We start from the raw sequence: 19168 nt of genomic DNA on the forward strand, positions 1-19168 counted from the left end.
CTTTTTGGCCATCAAGGAAAATGCTATATCTGGCGCAAACCCAACACCTCTCATCACCCCGAGAACACCATCCCCACAGTGAAGCATGCTGTGGGGATGTTTTTCATTGGCAGGGACTGGGAAACTGGTCAGAATTGAAGGAATGATGGATGGCACTAAATACAGGGAAATTCTTGAGGGAAACCTGTTTCAGACTTCCAGAGATTTGAGACTGGGATGGATGTTCCCCTTCCAGCAGGACAATGACCCTAAGCATACTGCTAAAGCAACACTCGAGTGGTTTAAGGGGAAACATTTAAATGTCTTGGAATGGCCTAGTCAAAGCCCAGACCTCAATCCAATTGAGAATCTGTGGTATGACTTAAAGATTTTTGTACACCAGCGGAACCCATCCAACTTGAAKGAGCTGGAGCAGTTTTGCCTTGAAGAATGGGCAGAAATTCCAGTGGCTAGATGTGCCAAGCTTATAGAGACATACCCCAAGAGACTTGCAGCTGTAATTGCTTCAAAAGGTGGCTCTACAAAGTATTAACTTTGGRGGGTGAATAGTTATGTACGCTCAAGTTTTCTGCTTTTTCATCTTATTTCTTGTTTGTTTCACCATAAAAAATATTTTGCATCTTCAAAGTGGTAGGCATGTTGTGTAAATCAAATGATACAAACCCCCCCAAATCCATTTTAATTCCAGGTTGTAAGGCAACAAAATAGGAAAAATGCCAAGGGGGTGAATACTTTCGCAAGCCACTGTACATGCTGTTGCCCTAGGTCTGGGATTTCAGAGACTAATGACATTAGGTTGTGAGCTTGTGATTGTTGCTGTGGTGACAGGGGCAGTGCTCACCTTGTTTGGTGCAGGCCCCCAGCAGGTTGACAATGTTGAGGTGAGGCCCCAGGTGGCTCATGATCTTCAGCTCTGACATTAGAGCCTGGGTCTCACTCCTCCTGGCCGTGGCTGCAGGTCAGAGAACTGAAGCATGAAACAAACTGGCATACAAGCTTAAAACTACCTCTATGCTGAAGATGATTGTTCTCACTTACATTTGAGCATTTTCACTGCCACTTTCGTGCTGGACTGGGAATGACCGAGACCATACGCGGTCGCTTCGACCACCCTGCCGAATGCTCCGGACCCAAGAGTACGACCTGGAACACAACACAAACATTGCCCAAATCAGAACAGTCAATATGAACAGTAACTTGTATCTGTCTCTATTAAATACACTATCAAATAAAGATTGGGGGTACCCCCATAGACATCATCGGCACCCCCTTCCCCCATGGTTCCTGGTCCTTACCCAACACCAGGCTGTCTCGAGGCATCTCCCAGGCAAGGTCATAGGGCAGATGGATGGGGTCAACGTAGATGTACTCATGTCCGTCCAGACTCACTGACTCGATCACCTTCCACCTGATCTCATAGCGAGGCTTCTGAGGCAACACACAAGAGTAAGAGTTACTCAATCACTCAGGCACATTGAGATACCATGAGTGAGTTAGTAATTGTACTGCATTTTGCATAGTTGTTTTAACATTGTTCACTGTGTCTTTGTGTAGTCTCACCTTCCTCCACACAGCGATGAGGATGATGATGGAGATGATGACGATGACTACCAGGGCTAGAACCGCAGCCAACACTGCCACCTGGGAGAAGAAAGCTAGAACACAACACAGAACATTAACATCCAACTATACATAGTCGACATATCCACAGAGAACATTTGTTCCTAGTATTAACATTCACACCATTATTTATACATAAACTATTATTTATCAGGTGTGCTAGCGCTGGACTGGAACCAACAACCTGCACAGTACACCCTGCAACTCTCCAGGACTGTCTAGTTACAGTACGTACTTTGATAAATGCAACCCCTTAGGTAGATACACATCGAGATACAAATATCCCCATAGATACAATGTTGCTCTTAGATAATGGTAATWGCATCATTGTTCGGTTCTATCTTTAGATACATACTGCTGGACACCAGTTTGACGTCCCTCCTGCGGAGTCCTCTCTCGTTGCTGGCCTCGCAGCGGACGCTCACCTGCTGGGGCTTGTGGAAGATGACCTGGCTGCGGACCTGGCCCACCTTACGGCTCTCGTTGAAGCTGACGTTGGTCTGGACGCTCAGGGTCTCAGGGTCTGACACTAGGGGCTGCCACACTGTGCTCCGGTTACTGCACCTGGGAGAGATGTTGTAATGATAACTACAGGTGTTTCAATAGTACAGTAGTAAAGGTGAACTACTACTGCTACCTTTACTCAGGTGTGTCTGAGGTAAATGCTGTGAGCTAATGCACTCTGGTATAGAAGCTGTCTGAAAACCCATAGTTGRGCTGATATCAGTTTAAACTGCGATTACTAAAACGAAACAAGCTAAGTCTGCCCTCTAGTGTCCAGAGTGTTACAGAATGCCAGACACTGACAGTGTGATGATGATGATGACATGACCCACTTGAGCATGCTGTCACAGCTGAACCACTGGATGGTGGGGGAAGGTACCCCCTCAGCCACACAGGTCACGGCATGCCTCTTCCCAGGGAGGTGGTGGTCCGACAGGTCTGTGATCTGAGGGGGGACTACACAGAGAGGGGTACAGAATTAGGAATGACATATCCCATGATTCTAGATGATAAGTGTAGGTATATGTTGAGCCAGGGTGGAATTTCAATAGTCTTAAGTTACTTTTTATTATCATCGCCTCTCATTTATTTATACTGATCTCAAAGCATAGGGRGTGTGAAAGTAATTTTGCTACATCCATGGTGGATGCGGTTCTTTCAAATCAGTGCTGATGACAAAAGGTAAAGGAGGAGAAGGAACCACTTAACAGACTACTGATATACACCACATTGGTTTACATTGGTTGCAAAGGCGACTCACCTTTGACCTCTAGATCAAAGGTCAATTTCTTGGCRTCATCTCCGTTGGCGACGTGAACGGTGTAGAGGCCTTTCTGTTCTGTCCTGATCCTCACCAGGGTCAACGTGCTGAAGTACCTGAGATAGAGGGGTAATGGAAAACCACACAGTTATAAATGTTGGTTCACTGATCCTGGAAAAAYGGGTTTATCTTAATAAATCCATCAACATTGCTAAAACCATAAAACCTCCTGAGACATCCCGTCTCTATCAGTCAACAGCAGATAAAGCCTAGACAGCAGGTAACCCCACACCCAGCAGGAACCAGAGGCAGACTAAGACCATCTCTGAGGGGTAAATTACCCAATTAGTCGCTAACGTAATGCATTGCATACCACACAAGTGGGATTGTAAATCTGGTTGCCTGATCTGATTTATACTTTCATGTAACGACAAAGAGAACAAACTCTACTGATCTAATCYGAGAAATTCAACCTCCAGATTGATTAGAATTGATCGTCGTCCAGGTGGTCTCACCTGGTCTCATGCTCCTGCCTGGTGATTACGACGTTGTCCCCGTTGACCGTGGCATCATCTTTGGTCCAGCGGACACGTGGAGGGGGGTAAGCTTCRATCTCCACCCTCAGCTCTACGTTCTGGTGCAGCTGGGCCGAGACRTTACGATCCTGGACGGACCTCAGCTCCACGAAGCCTTGCTCTGACAGAAGAAGGTTGTCATTAGTTAGTAAACACATAATAAGTATAGTACCTCTGTAATACATTCTGCGAGAACATGTAGCCTGCGTTAAGGAATAAATAGCTTGACAAATGGGAGTTGATGAAGCTGAAACAGACAGGCACCCAKGGAAAGGGAAGAGGCCTTTAAATTTGTGATCCATATCTGCAGCCAATGTTTTCTGATGCCCAGTATGCTTGCATATATGCTATGATATCAAAAGTTATTTTATCCCCCTTTATCGTAACTACTATTTCAGAGTATTAAGTGTAATTCACTGTGTTTACAGTATGGCTGCTAAGTATAGTGGGTCCATATTGTATAGACTGAGGTGATGACAAAGCTGTCTATTTAAATGGTTGAACTRTTTAGAGACTGAAATGAGGATCTGTCATTTCCAGTGGGCTGTCCAGAGTATTGGCCCAGAGCCATGTAGAGAGAAAGACTTACAACATGAATGCCCTGGCTGTAGGAAGAAGGCAGTTTAAACATGTTTGACTACCGTGGCYTAAATATAACACAACTCAGTGGGAATAGGGTAAGCATTCACAGAGGAACGGCTGTCTCTTTGGCTACATCCAACCCTCAAAGAGGGTGAAAGAGAAAAATGTTGGGTTTACCCTTCAAACAACTTTCTGCTGACTTTCCTTTTTGCAGCTTGTTAGAGACGCAGTTCAGTCGAATGAATTTCAATTATTTGAAGTGACTTCAAAGGCAAAGGTACAGTGCTGATTCTGATTCGACAGAATCTCTCAGATTGGACACTTTGTACATCATGCTATCAAAAATAATAATTCAATATTATTTGATTTTAATTGACTATCTCACACAAAACACAGATGTTGTGCTTGTATGTTCAGTGACGTTCACTAGCTAAATGATTTAAAAAATATATATATTACATGTGGTTTATTTTAACAGAACTCTCTCTCGTTGCACATGGGGGTTCATATTATGAGCGATGCTCTTTCAGTCTAAAAAAAATTGCCTTAATAATAATCTATCCAGTCATTGTTTGTTTTCAGAGAGTCTCTTCCAGTCTCCTTCTCACCAAGGATGGTGATGTTGATGTTGGCTGTGGCTCTCTGGTCCTGGACACCCTCGTGGACATGACACGCGTACTGGCCCGTGTTGGCCAGCGTCACCTTGGAGACTATGAGGCGTGAGCGCATCTTCTGGGATGATAGGATGTCAGTCAGAGGCTCAATGGAGTCCACCTAACAGACACAGGGCAGGAAAGGGGTGCATACATGTAGTATTCCTTCTGAGAGAAGGCTATAGAAGTACAAACTAAGTCATGTCCGATTCTACAAGTTTAACAGGATGTGTTGATTTTATCCACATGTATATCTATCAGTGAAATCCTATCACAAGGGCCTTCAAACCTCTTAAGGATCTGACACTTACATTTTTATTTTTTTGCCTAAAATGACATACCCAAATCTAACTGCCTGTAGCTCAGGACCTGAAGCAAGGACATGCATATTCTTGAAACCATTTCAAAGGAAACACTTTGAAGTGTGCGGAAATGTGAAATTAATGTTGGAGAATATAACATTAGATCTGGTAAAAGATAATACAAACAAAAAAACATGTTTTCCCCCAAAAAATATTTGAAATGCAAGAGGAAGGCCATAATATAATATTGCAGATTAGGCACAATTTTATATTGTGTGTGCAAAGTTTTAGATTGATCCAGTGAAGCATTGCAATACTGGACAATATTTTGTATCAAGTCTGCCCAAATGTGCCGAATTGGTCAACTGATACATTTTCAAGTACATAACTATAGAGAACTGAAATGAAATGATAATACAAGAATATAATTTTACACACCCCCAGGAATGTCATACATGATGGATCATTAGYGAATACACTAATTTTCACACATCTAGATGGCCAGGTGGGGTTGGTGTGGAGCCAGAGACAGCAGGGGTTCAAACTGTAGAACCCAGTTCCTACATTTTAACATAAAAATGTATTTGATCAAACAAAACTATGCTAAATTTTATCTCTGGGACCCTCAGGATGACAAATCAGAGCAAGATTACTGAATGTAAGTACATTATTTACCTTCAGAGGTGAATGTATCAAACCAGTTGTGCACTTTCCTCAAACAATAGCATGGTCTTTTTTCACTGTAATAGCTACTGTAGTTAGATTAACAAGAATTTAAGCTTTCTGCCCATAAAAGACATATGTCCTGGAAAGTTTGCTGTTACTTACAAAATCATGCTAATCACATTAGTGCACGTTAGCTCAACCGTCCCGGTATAGGGACACCGATCCCGTAGAGGTAAAACACTTCCACCACCAAAAAGATAGTGTATTATGAATGCTGGTATGAAAACCATGTGTCTGTCATGAATGATATTGCCTGGGGACTTAACACATCTAGGTGTGGCTACACAGACATCTTGATGTAATTTACTCTATGCCTGTTCTCCTCTCTTCTCTCCCACTCACGTCTCTATTGGGATAGTCCCAGGAGAAGGAGACCAGGTCCACTCCCTGCACCGTGCAGTTCACTGTCAGAGGCTCGCCCTGCTTCAGCACCGTCTTAGACGCATTGATGTAGGCGTCGATCGTCTCCGGAACTAACACGGGAAATGTGTGGAAAGCGAAGAAAATATAGAAAAAGGGAGGGTGTGAGGGAGAGAGGGATAGAGATAATGAGTTCCTTGTTATTTTTTAGACATTACCGCAAGGTGAAAGAGAACATCTTGCTTACTTAGCAATATCACTGATATACAACAGCTTGAGACCATAGATTGATACCCTTGCAATACTGTCTTTGTTACATCCAGACATGCATATCAACAATGACGTTCATGGCTTGTACAGTACAATGAATGTCATGAAACGCTAGGTCTCTAGCCTTCTCTAGTCTCCTTCATTGTTACATCCCCAGCCCCATCTCTGACCCCCAGCCCCAGCCTCAGCCCAGGTACCCACCAGCAATGCTGAAGACGTAGAAAGCCTGGGACTCTTTCTCCTCCCCGTTCAGCTCTCCTCGGCACACATAGGTCCTGTCCTCCAGGGGTGCCCTGTAGCCCTCACTTGGGATGTAGACCCCCTTCAGGTGCATGTCACTGTCTCTTTCGTAGAGGGTGACGTTGATCTGGGGGTTGGTGACCACACACGGGATGATCCCCTCCTCGCTGGTCTTGGTCACCATGCCGTGGAAACTCTCAATGAACCACACATCAGGGTCTGTGTGAGGAAGGCGAGGGGAGGAAAGACTTAGCATCACTTGAGGGATAAGAGGAATAATTTCACACCATATGAGGAATACAAATATTTACTTTATATCATGATTGAACCAAGATATTGAGGCCTATAAGCTGAGTTCGCTGTTACAATATCCAATATTTGCCTGGGCAGTGGGAACATAACAGTTGTCTAACCTAACCTATCTTTGTAAAAGTACAATAGCTGTGACAGAGTGTAAAGGGGGCGACAGGTAGCCTAGCAGTAAGAGACGAGACAGTAACTGGAGGGTTGCTGGTGTCAAATCCTAGATGCCGCTGTACCCTTGAGCAAGGCACTTAACCCCCACTACAACGGTGCCGAGTGTGGCAGCCCTGCGCACCTCTCCAAAAAAAGCCGTATGTGTGTCTTTTGTAGGGGTTGTGTTAAAAGCGGAAGTACAATTTTGGTTGGACCATGTGTCTAATTGACCAATAAAGTGATCTTAATCTAATTTTAAAGTTATAACAGTGTTCTCACCTGGCACAAAGACTGCCACCTCTATAGTCTTGTCAGTCCAAGCCTCGGCACAGACATATACTCCCGTTTGGCTCCACGTCACATTTTCCAGAATGAGAACACTGGTCGTGTTCTGGTTCTCCACTCCAAAATAGGGAACGTTGTCATCCCGCTTGAACCTCCATTCGACCGTCCCCCAGCCGGAACAGGTAATGGTCATGGAGTCACCCGCTGCCATGACAACTTCACTGTTGCTAGGGGAGATCTCCAGGCAACAGAACTCAGGACAGAAGTGTAAAAGAGCTGCAGTCAACACAAACAAGAAAAGGTCCGGTTTGGGATCAAAGAGCTAGATCTCCAGGTCAAGGGTCAAAGGTTAAGATAGCAATAACAACTCAGATATCCATCCAATTACACAGCGATGACGGATGTGACCAGTCTGGTGGGCTATGGAGGAGGGATGATGATGCACCATTAATGACAGATCCTTTTAAGCTGATCAATGCTCTTTGCCATCCATATTAAAGAACAATCTCTATGGCAAATTAGCTGGATACAAAGTTCAGGAGTTTTTCCCGAGTTTTTCCCGACCATGTAACCTAACTAGGAAAGACTCGGGCTCTAGTCATAGTCAACCTCACATTTTATTTTCATGATATTTCAGTAGATGTGTGGTTGTTTCTCTCACCTGTAAGAATGGTTGTCAGATGGAGAGTGCATACTCTGACACTCCTCATGGTGATACGCTTCAGGAGAGAATTATTCTGCAAACAGATTTAAAAACAAAAACACTGTGAATATTGTAGTCTCCATTATAGTCTCCATCCCCTGTTTTCTTCACGACATTCCTCCCAGCATATTGAGTTTGACCCTTGTGTTAAAGACAAACTCCCTACCCAGAGTTTCTATTTTACACTTGTCCTTCATACAGTAAATGGCTTACGACAGACAAAATGATTGAGAGAGAGACATAGACGACTCCAAGATTAGTGCAAGGGTGTTGTTCCCCCCTACGCTGGTTACTAGTGAGCTCAGGCATTAGGATGGCTCGGGGATTGGGACATGGGACTCAGAGTTGGTCTGAACATTCTGAACTCATAACATCTCATTGATATCTCTTCACATACACTACTGATATGCTCATATCATATTGGATGCCTTTAACCCTTGTAAGACCAACAAGGTTCGGTCGAAACCAAGTTGGGAGCTTACTATATAAATCACATGTCATGACAGCAAAATCTGTTCCTWATCCAAAGATACTGTATGCCACAGAAAGAACACAGACTAAACAGAGTAGATGCAGCTCTTAAAATACAATGGAAGTTTACTGCCCTTTCAATAATGAGATGTGAGTTCTGTACACAACATTCCGGTTCTATGTTCTGAATGGGTTCACATGAGAGGTATGTGACGGCTCGCTGCACAGGGACAGAACAATGTCGGAGCGTTTTTGTTCTTGTTTTGCCAGCGTTCTGTCCAACTAACAAACGGGTCAGTGTGTGCCTCTGCAACACTCTGCTGCTGGGTCTAAAACTATTCCACTGTCGTGTCAAACCCTTAATTGGATTCCAAGTAAACAAAAGGCAACCACAGAACGGCAACAAACCATATTTTGGAGTTTGTTTACTGATTAGCTGCTATGGTGATACAATGTGCAGTTTCGTGTTTTAAAACACAACACTGAGGCAAAATCTCAAATGATGTCCTGTTCCCCAACAATGCTGCTGGGTCTAAAACTACTCCACTGTCGCGTTGAACCCTTAATTGGATTCCAAGTAAACAAAAGTAATTAGGCAATAGTGGCAACCACAGAACGGCAATAGCAAACCATATTTGGGGTTTTGTTTACTGATAAGCTGCTATGGTGATACAATGTGTGTCACGGTCGTTTGTAGAATTAACGGACCAAGGCGCAGCGTGCGTAGAGTTCCACATGTTTAATTAAAGAAACTCACCAAAACAATACAAAACAAAAACGAAACGTGAAGTCAAATGCAGTGCACACTGGCAACAACACACATACAAAACAAGATCCCACAAATACCCAGGGGAAAAAGGCTGTCTAAATATGATCCCCCAATCAGAGACAACGATAAACAGCTGCCTCTGATTGGGAACCATACCAGGCCAACATAGACAAATAATAACCTAGATAACCCACCCTAGTCACACCCCGACCTAACCAACATAGAGAATAAAATTATCTCTATGGTCAGGGCGTGACAATGTGTAGTTTCGTATTTTAAAACTCAACACTGAGGTAAAATGTCAAATGATACCCTATTCCCCTTCAGAAAGTATTATTTACATCCCTTGACATTTTCTTACAAAGTAAGAATAAAATGGATTTAGATTTTGTCTCATCGCTGCAACTCCTCAACGGGGCTAGGGAGAGGCGAAGGTCGAGTCATGCGTCCTCCGAAACATGACTCGCTTAATCCGGAAGCCAGCTGCACCAATGTGTCGGAGGAAACACTGTTCAACTGAYGACCGGGAGTCAGCCTGCAGGTGCCCGGCGCACCACAAGGAGTCGCTAAAGCATGATGAGACAAGTAAAGCCCCCCCGGCCATACCCTCCCCTAACCCGGATGACGCTGGGCCAAATGTATGCCGCCCTATGGGTCTCCCGGTCACGGCAGGTTGTGACACAGCCTGGTAACAAACCCGGGTCTGTAGTGACGCCTCAAGCACTGCGATGCAGTGCTTTAGACTGTTGCGCCACTCGGAAGGCCCATAATTGTAATTTTTTTTTAATGATCTACACAAAATACTATGTAATGTCAAAGTGGAAGAAAAAATCTATCAATTGTAAAAAAAWAWAWATATATAGATAAAAAATATAGCACTAATATATTAATTAAATAATTGATTAAATAAGTATTCAACCCCCTGAGTCAATACATATTAAAACCAGCTTTGGCTGCGATTACAGCTGTGAGTGTTTCTGGGTAAGTCTCTAAAGCCTTGTTCACGTTGGCAGTTTGAAGTGACTCGAATCCAAATTATTTCCATATCCGATTCGAATCTGATATTTTTCCTGCAGTCTGAACACCCAAAAGCCACATGGAATCTGATATATCAATCCACATTTCAAACCACCTTCAGATATGGTTGAAATGAGATACAAATTTGATTCCTGGCCTAGCAAATCGTGTCTGAACTGTCAAATCTGATTTCTTTGCCCTCAAGTGGTTGTTAGACTGTTATTTGGCATGTCTTGTTGCTTGCTAGCTACTCTATTGACAGTTTGACAAGAACAAGGTGTGGTACCTAACTTGTTCATTGTTTACAAACAAATTAGTGTTTGAAATGTGATAGAAAGCTAAACAGCTACCTAGCTAGCTAGTTGACTGCTGTGGCTAAMCAAAAATGACTTATATTGAAAGTTGGATCATCTTATTCTTTGATGCTTTAAAGGTGTTCTTACACTATGATTTAGTACATTCAATGCAACTGGGAAACATCCAATGGTAAGCATTGTTGTGACCTGCTAACTTCTGAGCTATAGGAAGCACGGCCACCAATCAGCCTACACATCTGTCATTATATGACAACTAGCATAGCCATGTCAGCAAGTGACTGCTGTCTGAATACTTGTCGTTTGGACAGTCAGTGTTCCAAAACGGATTTGAAAAACAAAACTGATTTGAGCATTAAGGTCTGCAGTGTGAGCAAGGCATAAGAGCTGTCCGCACCTGGATTGTGCAACATTTTCCCATCATTCTTTTCAAAATTCTTCAAGCTCTGTCAAATTGGTTGTTGATCATTGATTCCTAGACAACCATTTTCAGGTCTTGCCATAGATTTTGAAGCAGATTTAAGTAACTCGGACACTCAGGAACATTCAGTGTCATCTTGGTAAGCAACTCCAGTGTAGATTTGGCCTTATGTCTTAGGTTATTGTCCTGCTGAAAGGTGAATTAATCTCTCAGTGTCTAGTGGAAAGCAGACTAAACCAGATTTTCGCTAGGATTTTCTCTATGTGCTTAGCTTCATTCTGTTTCTTTTTATCCTGAAAAACTTCCCAGTCCTTAATAGTTACAAGCATACCCATAACATGATGCAGACACCACTATGCTTGAAAATATGGAGAGTTGTACTCAGCAATGTGTTGTGTTGGATTTTCCCCAACCCTAACACCTTGTATTCAGGCCAAAAAGTTACATTCTTTGCCAAATGTTTGGCAGTATAACTTTAGTGTCTTGTTGCAAACACAATGCATGTTTTGGAATATTTGTATTCTGTACAGGCTTTTGTTCTTTTTACTCTGTCAAATAGGTTAGTATTGTAGAGTAATTACAATGTTATTGATCCATCCTAAGTTTTCTCCTATCACAGCGTTTAAACTATAACTGTTTTAAAATCACCATTGGACTGATGGTGAAATCTCTGAGTGGTTTCCTTGCTCTGCAGCAACTGAGTTAGGAAGGATGCATGTATCTTTGTAATAACAGGGTGCGATTCAACATCCAAAGTGTAATTAATATCTTCACCATGCTCAAAGGGATATTCAATGTATATTTATTTTTAACTATCTACCAACAGGTGCCCTTCTTTGTGAGGCATTGGAAAATCTCCCTGGTCTTTGTGGTTGAGTCTGTGTTAGATATTCACTGCTCGACTGAGGGACCTTACAGATGATTGTATGTGTGTGGTCCAGAGATGAGGTTGTCATAAAAAATGTATACTATTATTGCACACAGAGTAAGTTCATGCAACTTATTATGTGACTTGTTAAACACATTTCTCCTCCTGCACATATTTAGGCCTGCCATAAGAAAAGGATGGAATACTTATCGACACAAAACATTTCAGCTTTTTATTTGTATTTTGTAAAATGTCAAAAAACATTCCACTTTGACATTATGAGGTATTGTGTGTAGGCCAGTGACCAACAAAAATCTAAATGTAATCAATTTTAAATTCAGGCTGTAACACAACAAAATGTAGTAAAAGTAAAGGGGTGTGAATACTTTCTGAAGCCACTGAGGTTCACTACCAGACCCCCCTTTTTTTGAGACGCAGACTGGTTTTGATGCTTTAAGAGCAATGTCATCACATCAGCTTCAACGTCATGTCAGAGTTCAATGGAGGTTAAAGGTGACATGGCTCACCCATCATTGACTACAGACAGCCAATGAGAGAGCTGGAAAGTATTAGTGAGTAAACACTGCATCATAAGAGGGAAAGAGGACAGAGAGAAATATCTACAACACAGATAATGTGATGGAAGGAGAGAGGGAAAGAGGGGTGGAGGTTCTTGTGGGTGGAAGTGGGGAGGGGGAGCGTTAAGGGGGGCACAAGGAAGGGGTGCAGCAGCAGGCGTCTGGAAACAGTTAAGGATAGATCACAGGCCTGTACGCAGGAGGAGGGTGGGAAATGGAGAGAGGGCGGAAGAAAGAAGCCCTGGGAAGAGAAGGAGGAGAAGCAAGAGGAGGAGGAATCCTTAGTGGAAACATTGAAATTGATCTTTAAAATAATTGTGGGCACTAAAATTGTGTTTTGAACTGGATTACTTAAAGCGTACTATTAAAAGCATGTGTAGTAAAAATGATCCAACTTCTCATCTGATCACGATACAACTGTGGAACTGTTCCATCACCATGAAGATGTTCCTCCTCACAAGACAATATTTCATTCATTGTCATATACAGTTTGAAATACTGTAAATTGATTAAATGTTCTGTTTTTAGAAGAAATCAACAGAATCATAAAACGTGCTGGGAAAAGTATTACTGTTACTTTGATTACTGTAACGCACTTTGTGCTACAAGTRTTCTAGCCTWTGAAAGGTTCTATATAAAAAAAWATATGAATTTGGTAATATTAGAAATCCCCTGACTATCCAGCTAACAGTTACTCAAACTTAGATACAGTATATCTTTAGATCTTTAAGCCTGTGTAAAGAAACTGCCCTTGGCACTTCCGTTCCCCGAACTGAAACTCTTAAACTGTTCCAACAACATGACTCGTACATTTCCTCCCCCGCCTCCATCCTCCTGGTTCTAATAAAGCTGAGGATCCAGAGAGAGAGGGATTGGACGTCATCCTGCACTAGGCTAGCTAGGGCCTTGTGTAATGTTTGATTGATTTCATTATACATTTTTGGGATTCTCTCACACACTCACAGTTACAGAGGAAACAAACGCACGCACGCACACACACACACACACACACATACGGAGGCACACTTATTGTCACTCACACACACATTCACCATGACATGCACAAGCATGCATGCACACACTCCATTCAACCCTCCACACACACTCCCTCCCCTTCCCTCCCCTCTGTGTCACTGSTGTACAGTACAGTTCACATTCCCACAGTGTTCCTATGAAACTTTCCCAGGCCCACTGATACAGTGGGGCTGGTGGCGGAAGCGCCAGGGCCTGGAGGTCACACCGTCCCAGAAGGCCATACGTCAGAACACTCAGAGAGCGATCCGCAACCAGGGAAACAGTACATCAATATTTATGAGCACGAGTCACCTCAGTGTCACATATGACAACTACAGYGCCTTGCAAAAGTATTCATCCCCCTTGCYGTATTTCCTATTTTGTTGCATTAGAACCTGTAATTTAAATCGATTTTTATTTGGATTTCATGTAATGGACATACACAAAATAGTCCAAATTGGTAAAGTGAAATTATAATTTTTTTAAAGTGGTGCGTGCATATGTATTCACCCCCTTTGCTATGAAGCCCCTAAATAAGATCTGGTGCAACCAACTACTTTCAAAAGTCACATAATTAGTTAAATAAAGTCCACCTGTGAGCAATCTAAGTGTCACATGATCTGTCACATGATCYCCGTATATATATACACCTGTTCTGAAAGGCCCCAGAGTCTGCAACATCACTCAGCAAGAGGCATCACCAAGCAAGCGGCACCATGAAGACCAAGGAGCTCTCCAAACAGGTCAGGGGCAAAGATGTAGAGAAGTACAGATCAGGGTTTGGTTATATAAAAATATCATAAACTTTGAACAACCCACGGAGCACCATTAAATCCATTATTAAAAAATGGAAAGAATATGGGACCACAACAAACCTGCCAAGTGATGGCCACCCACCAAAACTCACGGACCAGTCATAGAGGACATTAATCAGAGAGGCAACAAAGAGACCAAGGTAACCCTGAAGGAGCTGCAAAGCTCCACAGCAGAGATTGGAGTAGCTGTCCATAGGACCACTTTAAGCCATACACTCCACAGAGCTGGGCTTTACGGAAGAGTGGCCAGAAGAAAGGCATTGCTTAAAGAAAAAAATAAGCAAACATGTTTGGTGTTCGCCAAAAGGCATGTGGGAGACCCCCCAAACATATGGAAGAAGGTACTCTGGTCATATGAGAAGTAAAATTGAGCTTTTTGGCCATCAAGGAAAATGGCCATCAAGGAAAATGCTATGTCAGGCGCAAACCCATCCCCCTAAGAACACCATCCCACCATCATGCTGTGGGGATGTTTTTCATTGGCAGGGCCTGGGAAACTGGTCAGAATTGAACAAATGATGTGATGGATGGTGCTAAATACAGGGACATTTTTGAGGGAAACCAGTTTGTCTTCCAGAGATTTGAGACTGGGACAGAGGTTCACCTTCCAGCAGGACAATGACCCTAAGCATACTGCTAAAGCAACACTCGAGTGGTTTAAGGGGAAACATTTAAATGTCTTGGAATGGCCAAGTCAAAGCCCAGACCTCAATCCAATTGAGAATCTGTGGTATGACTTAAAGTTTTCTGTACACCAGCGGAACCCATCCAACTTGAAGGAGCTGGAGCAGTTTTGCCTTGAAGAATGGGCAAAAATTGGCTAGATATGCCAAACTTATAGAGACATACCCCAAGAGACTTGCAGCTGTAATTGCTGCAAAAGGTGGCTCTACAATGTATTGACTTTGGGGGGGGTGAATAGTTATGCATGCTCAAGTTTTCTGTATTTTGCATCTTCAAAGTGCATGTTTTGTAAATCAAATGATACAAACTCCCCAAAAATCTATTTTATTTCCAGGTTGTAAGGCAAAAATATAGGAAAAATGCCAAGGAGGTGAATAGTTTCGCAAACCACTGTATACATTCATGAGTGGCGATGAGGAGAGGTCTGGAGAGTGGACATCAGAGTTGACCCTAAGGATAGGAAAACACTCTCACTGCTCATGCCTATGCACATTAAAATGCTTCTGGGAAAGGCAAAGTGCATCAGATACTCTGTGGTATTGTAAAGTGAGGCTGTGGGGGGGTGTAAGAAGATACAAATGTGTGTGTACAGAGTAGATCTATGTCCAGGTCAGGACTCTGTGTGAGGAATGGAACTTTTATTAAGCGTGAAGAGAGTGAACCATGGGMGGATCTGCCAAGAGGGCCTGGCTGTGCTTCAGTAACCCTGAAYGGCCCAGATAATACAAGCTGCTGTTGGTTCCAGTTGATCCCAGAGGAGATGGATAAAAAYACATTGACTTCGACCATAGTGACAAGATGCACGTGAAGCAACACTGGGTGCATTTGTAAATACATTTTGGCTATCTACTCTGATTTCAGAGCACTCTCGTCTGAGTGTGCCAGAGCGCAGAATAACTGATGCATTTATGAATATGTATATGACCAGTGTCAGTAAAAGTCAGCAAAAAACATAATTATATTGTTGTCAGCAGCAGAGATACAGTCACTAACGCTCTAGATAACATGAAAACAGCCTATCCAGCTCTGCTAGGGTGAGCAAAATGGTCAGAGTGAGGTGTTCTCTCATTTGTGTCTGGAAGTAGCTGGCAAACTAGCCAACTTTAGCCAGTTAGCTTGGGTGCTTGACTGCTGTTGTGAGGCCAGAACGCTCAGATCAACCCTACTCCTCAGCTAGAGTGTCCAGTGTGCGCTCTGAATTTACAAACAGACAACAATCTGAATTTACGAATGCCCAGAGCACACTCGAAGCGCACTCTGGCACTTCAGAGTGAATTTACAAACACACCCACAGTATTATTATTATTTACTTTTGTGTACTTTTTACCACTTTTTCTCCACGATTTTGGTAGTTAGAGTCTTGTCCCATCACTGCAACTCCTGTACGGACTCGGTCGAGGCRAAGGTCGAGAGCCATGCGTCCTTCGAAACATGGCCCTGCCAAGATGCACTGCTTCTTGACACGCCGCTGACTTAACCAATGTGTCGGAGGAAACACCGTCCAACTGGCGACCGAAGTTAGCGTGCATGTGCCTGGAGTCACTAGAGAACGATGGGACAAGGACATACCGACTGGCTAAACCCTCCCCTAACCCGGACGATGCTGGGCCAATTGTGTGCTGCCTCATTGGTTACCTAGTCACGGCCAGCTGCGACACAACCTGGGATCGAACCCAGGTCTATCGTGACCCCTCTAGCACTGCGATACAGTGCCTTAGACTGCTGCACCACTCGGGAGGCCCTTAAACTTTTCATATGTGAGTTCCAAATATCTCTAACGGTCACCCGTTATGCACGTGATGTCAGAATGCAATCTCTGTACCAAAATGTGATTGTTACGCAACAGGACAGTTAACACGTGCTGCCTGTTAATTATCTATAGGCTATGTTTCAACTTGTCATTTTCAAATTATTTTCTAACAAGTTGTATTTTCTAACAACAGTTTGAATTTAGGGTTGTTCCACCTCCTCATTAATTCACATAGAAGGCGCCAATTTCAGAGTTACGGACAATTCATGTTTGAGGCTTTTACTGAGCCAGAAAACTTCCCTCTTTGAGGAGAGCCCTTCCCCATTTCTTCCGCACATCAAGTATGCAAACATTTGCGCAGTCTTGCTCGCATTGCCTCCATTGTTGTTTTCCTTACAAATAATAACGTTGGACATGTGTGCTTTCCTATCAAAGTAACTGCCTTATTTTCTGCATATCATGTTGTCGTTTCTACTGTAGCATGAACCATGTATGTATGTATGGAGCATAATGTATTTACAGTTTTATTCACATGTTTTCAAGTTCTGGTGACAAGTAATGCATTCCGATTATTGCATAGATTGTAATGGACACCTATGATGTGTGTAAAATACTTTTTTGAAAGTTGTACTGATTATAATGAGCTAATGCTAAGCTATTTGCCATCTATGTGTGGCGCCATGTTTGTTGACATTATACAATGGATTAAGGGTGTCACGTAAACGTCTGTCAAACCAAAKATGTTATTATGAGGTGAAGAAATGGTTCACTCATCTTTCGGGTAAACTTACGGAAGTGAATGAAGGGAAGTGAATGATCGTAAATTACACCCCCCCTTCAACATGCATACTATAAACAGACCAACTTATCTTGTCTCCTCTTATTATCTTTAGTTGACGCAACAAAAAAAAAAATGGTGGCGTGCACAAACTACCCATCGTCGGATTCCCTCGATTTCTAGAAAGTGTTTTACTCAATTATTTAGATCAATGTTGAGCTCACCCGTGATGTGATGAATTATAAATAGTAATTGCTATTAGATAATTCATATTGCGATTTCTGTCAGCTGAGACTTATGACCGCTAGTGTTATGACCGCTAGGTTTATGATGTCAATATTGCCTCAGTTAGCTCTAGGACTAATGTAGCTTACATTTTCYGGTTTGGWTGATTGTGTATGCTGTTGTTACTTCTGTGAATGTCTGAACATTGCATCCAAAAATAAACTTGTCACATTCAGGACGTAACTTTATRAGGACCGTGTTTGTGCAAAATGTTTCTGTAAAAAAACAGTATGGCTAGCTCAAATGCTGACTGTTGCCTCAATCGAAACTGTATGTTCTAAATAAGCGTTCTAATCAAACTRGTTTGAGCATATACTGCAGGGATCACTGCAGAATGATCACACCCGTTTGTTGGTACGTGTGAAAAGGTTAAACACACCCACATTTGAGTAACCTTTTGGACAATGGTCAAAGTGATGTCACAATCACCACACTAACCACTATTTGTTGCTAGGGGGAGTATGGAGTATGTTTGTGATGTCACAATCATCCTTTGTTGCCATGGTAAGCATTGTTCTGTTCTCCTTTTTGACGCTACAATTGACACAATTGACACTGGTGGTGCCTGTTAGTGTGCTGTCCAGCCATGTTGACAGCCTAGTCTGTGCTGCAATGAATTTGTTCGCGGACAGTCAATGCAGACCCCATGGAATGTGTGTTTGTGACAGACCAACAAAGTTTTGACGCACATATGGATATCAGTGTGCTTGAGACGTTCTTCAGAACCTCAAAGATCAACTGGTGGCAGYAGCCTAGACCAGCTAGACCAGGAGGGCAAATGACAAATGAGTAAGTTGTTTTGCTGTTGGTAGCTAGCTAGCAATATAGCAAAGCTCTCTTTTCACATGAGGCAGTGTTGTTCAGTACAGTATCATTTCCTGGTCGATTTGGCCATAACGGGGCTTGCTACAAGCCAATGCTAGSCAATTTGAGCTAGCTAGCTCTGTTTGCTATACCCAAAMTGTACTGTAGCCTAATGCTATAGCTAACTAGCTATCTAGCTGGCTAACGTTGACCTAGCTAGCCTCAGTGCATCTCATTAGGACTAGGAGCAATACTGGAGAAATGTTGGATGAAGTTAGATCAAGTTAGATGGCGCCACATTTCTCCAGCTAAACTGGAGAAATGATTTGATGACGACGAAGAGTATAGGAACTGACTTTGGCATCCTGACTCATATTACTAGTAGTCTTTGAGTAACTACACCGGTGTTATAGCTAGCTAGCTAACGTGTGTCTGTGAGATGTGTAATATTCTGCATCYTGCTGCTACAGTAGAAATACAGACAGTACACAACAATTGCCCAATTGCCCATGTAATTCTCTTACAGACAATGCTGCTTGGTGGCCTGCAGATTATTTTGGGAGT

General features: G+C 42.8%; 1 protein-coding gene across 3 annotated transcripts in view; it reads right to left on the reverse strand.

The window, feature by feature from the left end:
- Positions 1-19168, reverse strand: part of LOC111965401 (platelet-derived growth factor receptor beta) — a 49471-nt gene that overhangs the window by 14056 nt on the left and 16247 nt on the right. Inside the window, exons 2-14 of one of the 3 annotated variants that reach the window (XM_023989591.1) lie at positions 7995-8070; positions 7328-7609; positions 6554-6811; positions 6065-6195; positions 4650-4815; positions 3400-3580; positions 2885-3000; positions 2457-2580; positions 1976-2184; positions 1561-1655; positions 1296-1425; positions 1039-1143; positions 842-952 (exon numbers count right to left, since the gene is read on the reverse strand). In XM_023989591.1, the coding sequence (XP_023845359.1) occupies positions 842-952; positions 1039-1143; positions 1296-1425; positions 1561-1655; positions 1976-2184; positions 2457-2580; positions 2885-3000; positions 3400-3580; positions 4650-4815; positions 6065-6195; positions 6554-6811; positions 7328-7609; positions 7995-8043 (1957 nt within the window). In that variant the 5' untranslated portion in view covers positions 8044-8070. Of the gene's footprint in view, positions 1-841; positions 953-1038; positions 1144-1295; positions 1429-1560; positions 1656-1975; positions 2185-2456; positions 2581-2884; positions 3001-3399; positions 3581-4649; positions 4816-6064; positions 6196-6553; positions 6812-7327; positions 7610-7994; positions 8071-19168 lie in introns of those variants that run through there. The other 2 variants (XM_023989590.1, XM_023989592.2) reach the window with 2 other exon arrangements.

The sequence above is a fragment of the Salvelinus sp. IW2-2015 genome, linkage group LG6.1 (genome assembly GCF_002910315.2).
Source record: "Salvelinus sp. IW2-2015 linkage group LG6.1, ASM291031v2, whole genome shotgun sequence".
Taxonomy (NCBI): domain Eukaryota; kingdom Metazoa; phylum Chordata; class Actinopteri; order Salmoniformes; family Salmonidae; genus Salvelinus; species Salvelinus sp. IW2-2015.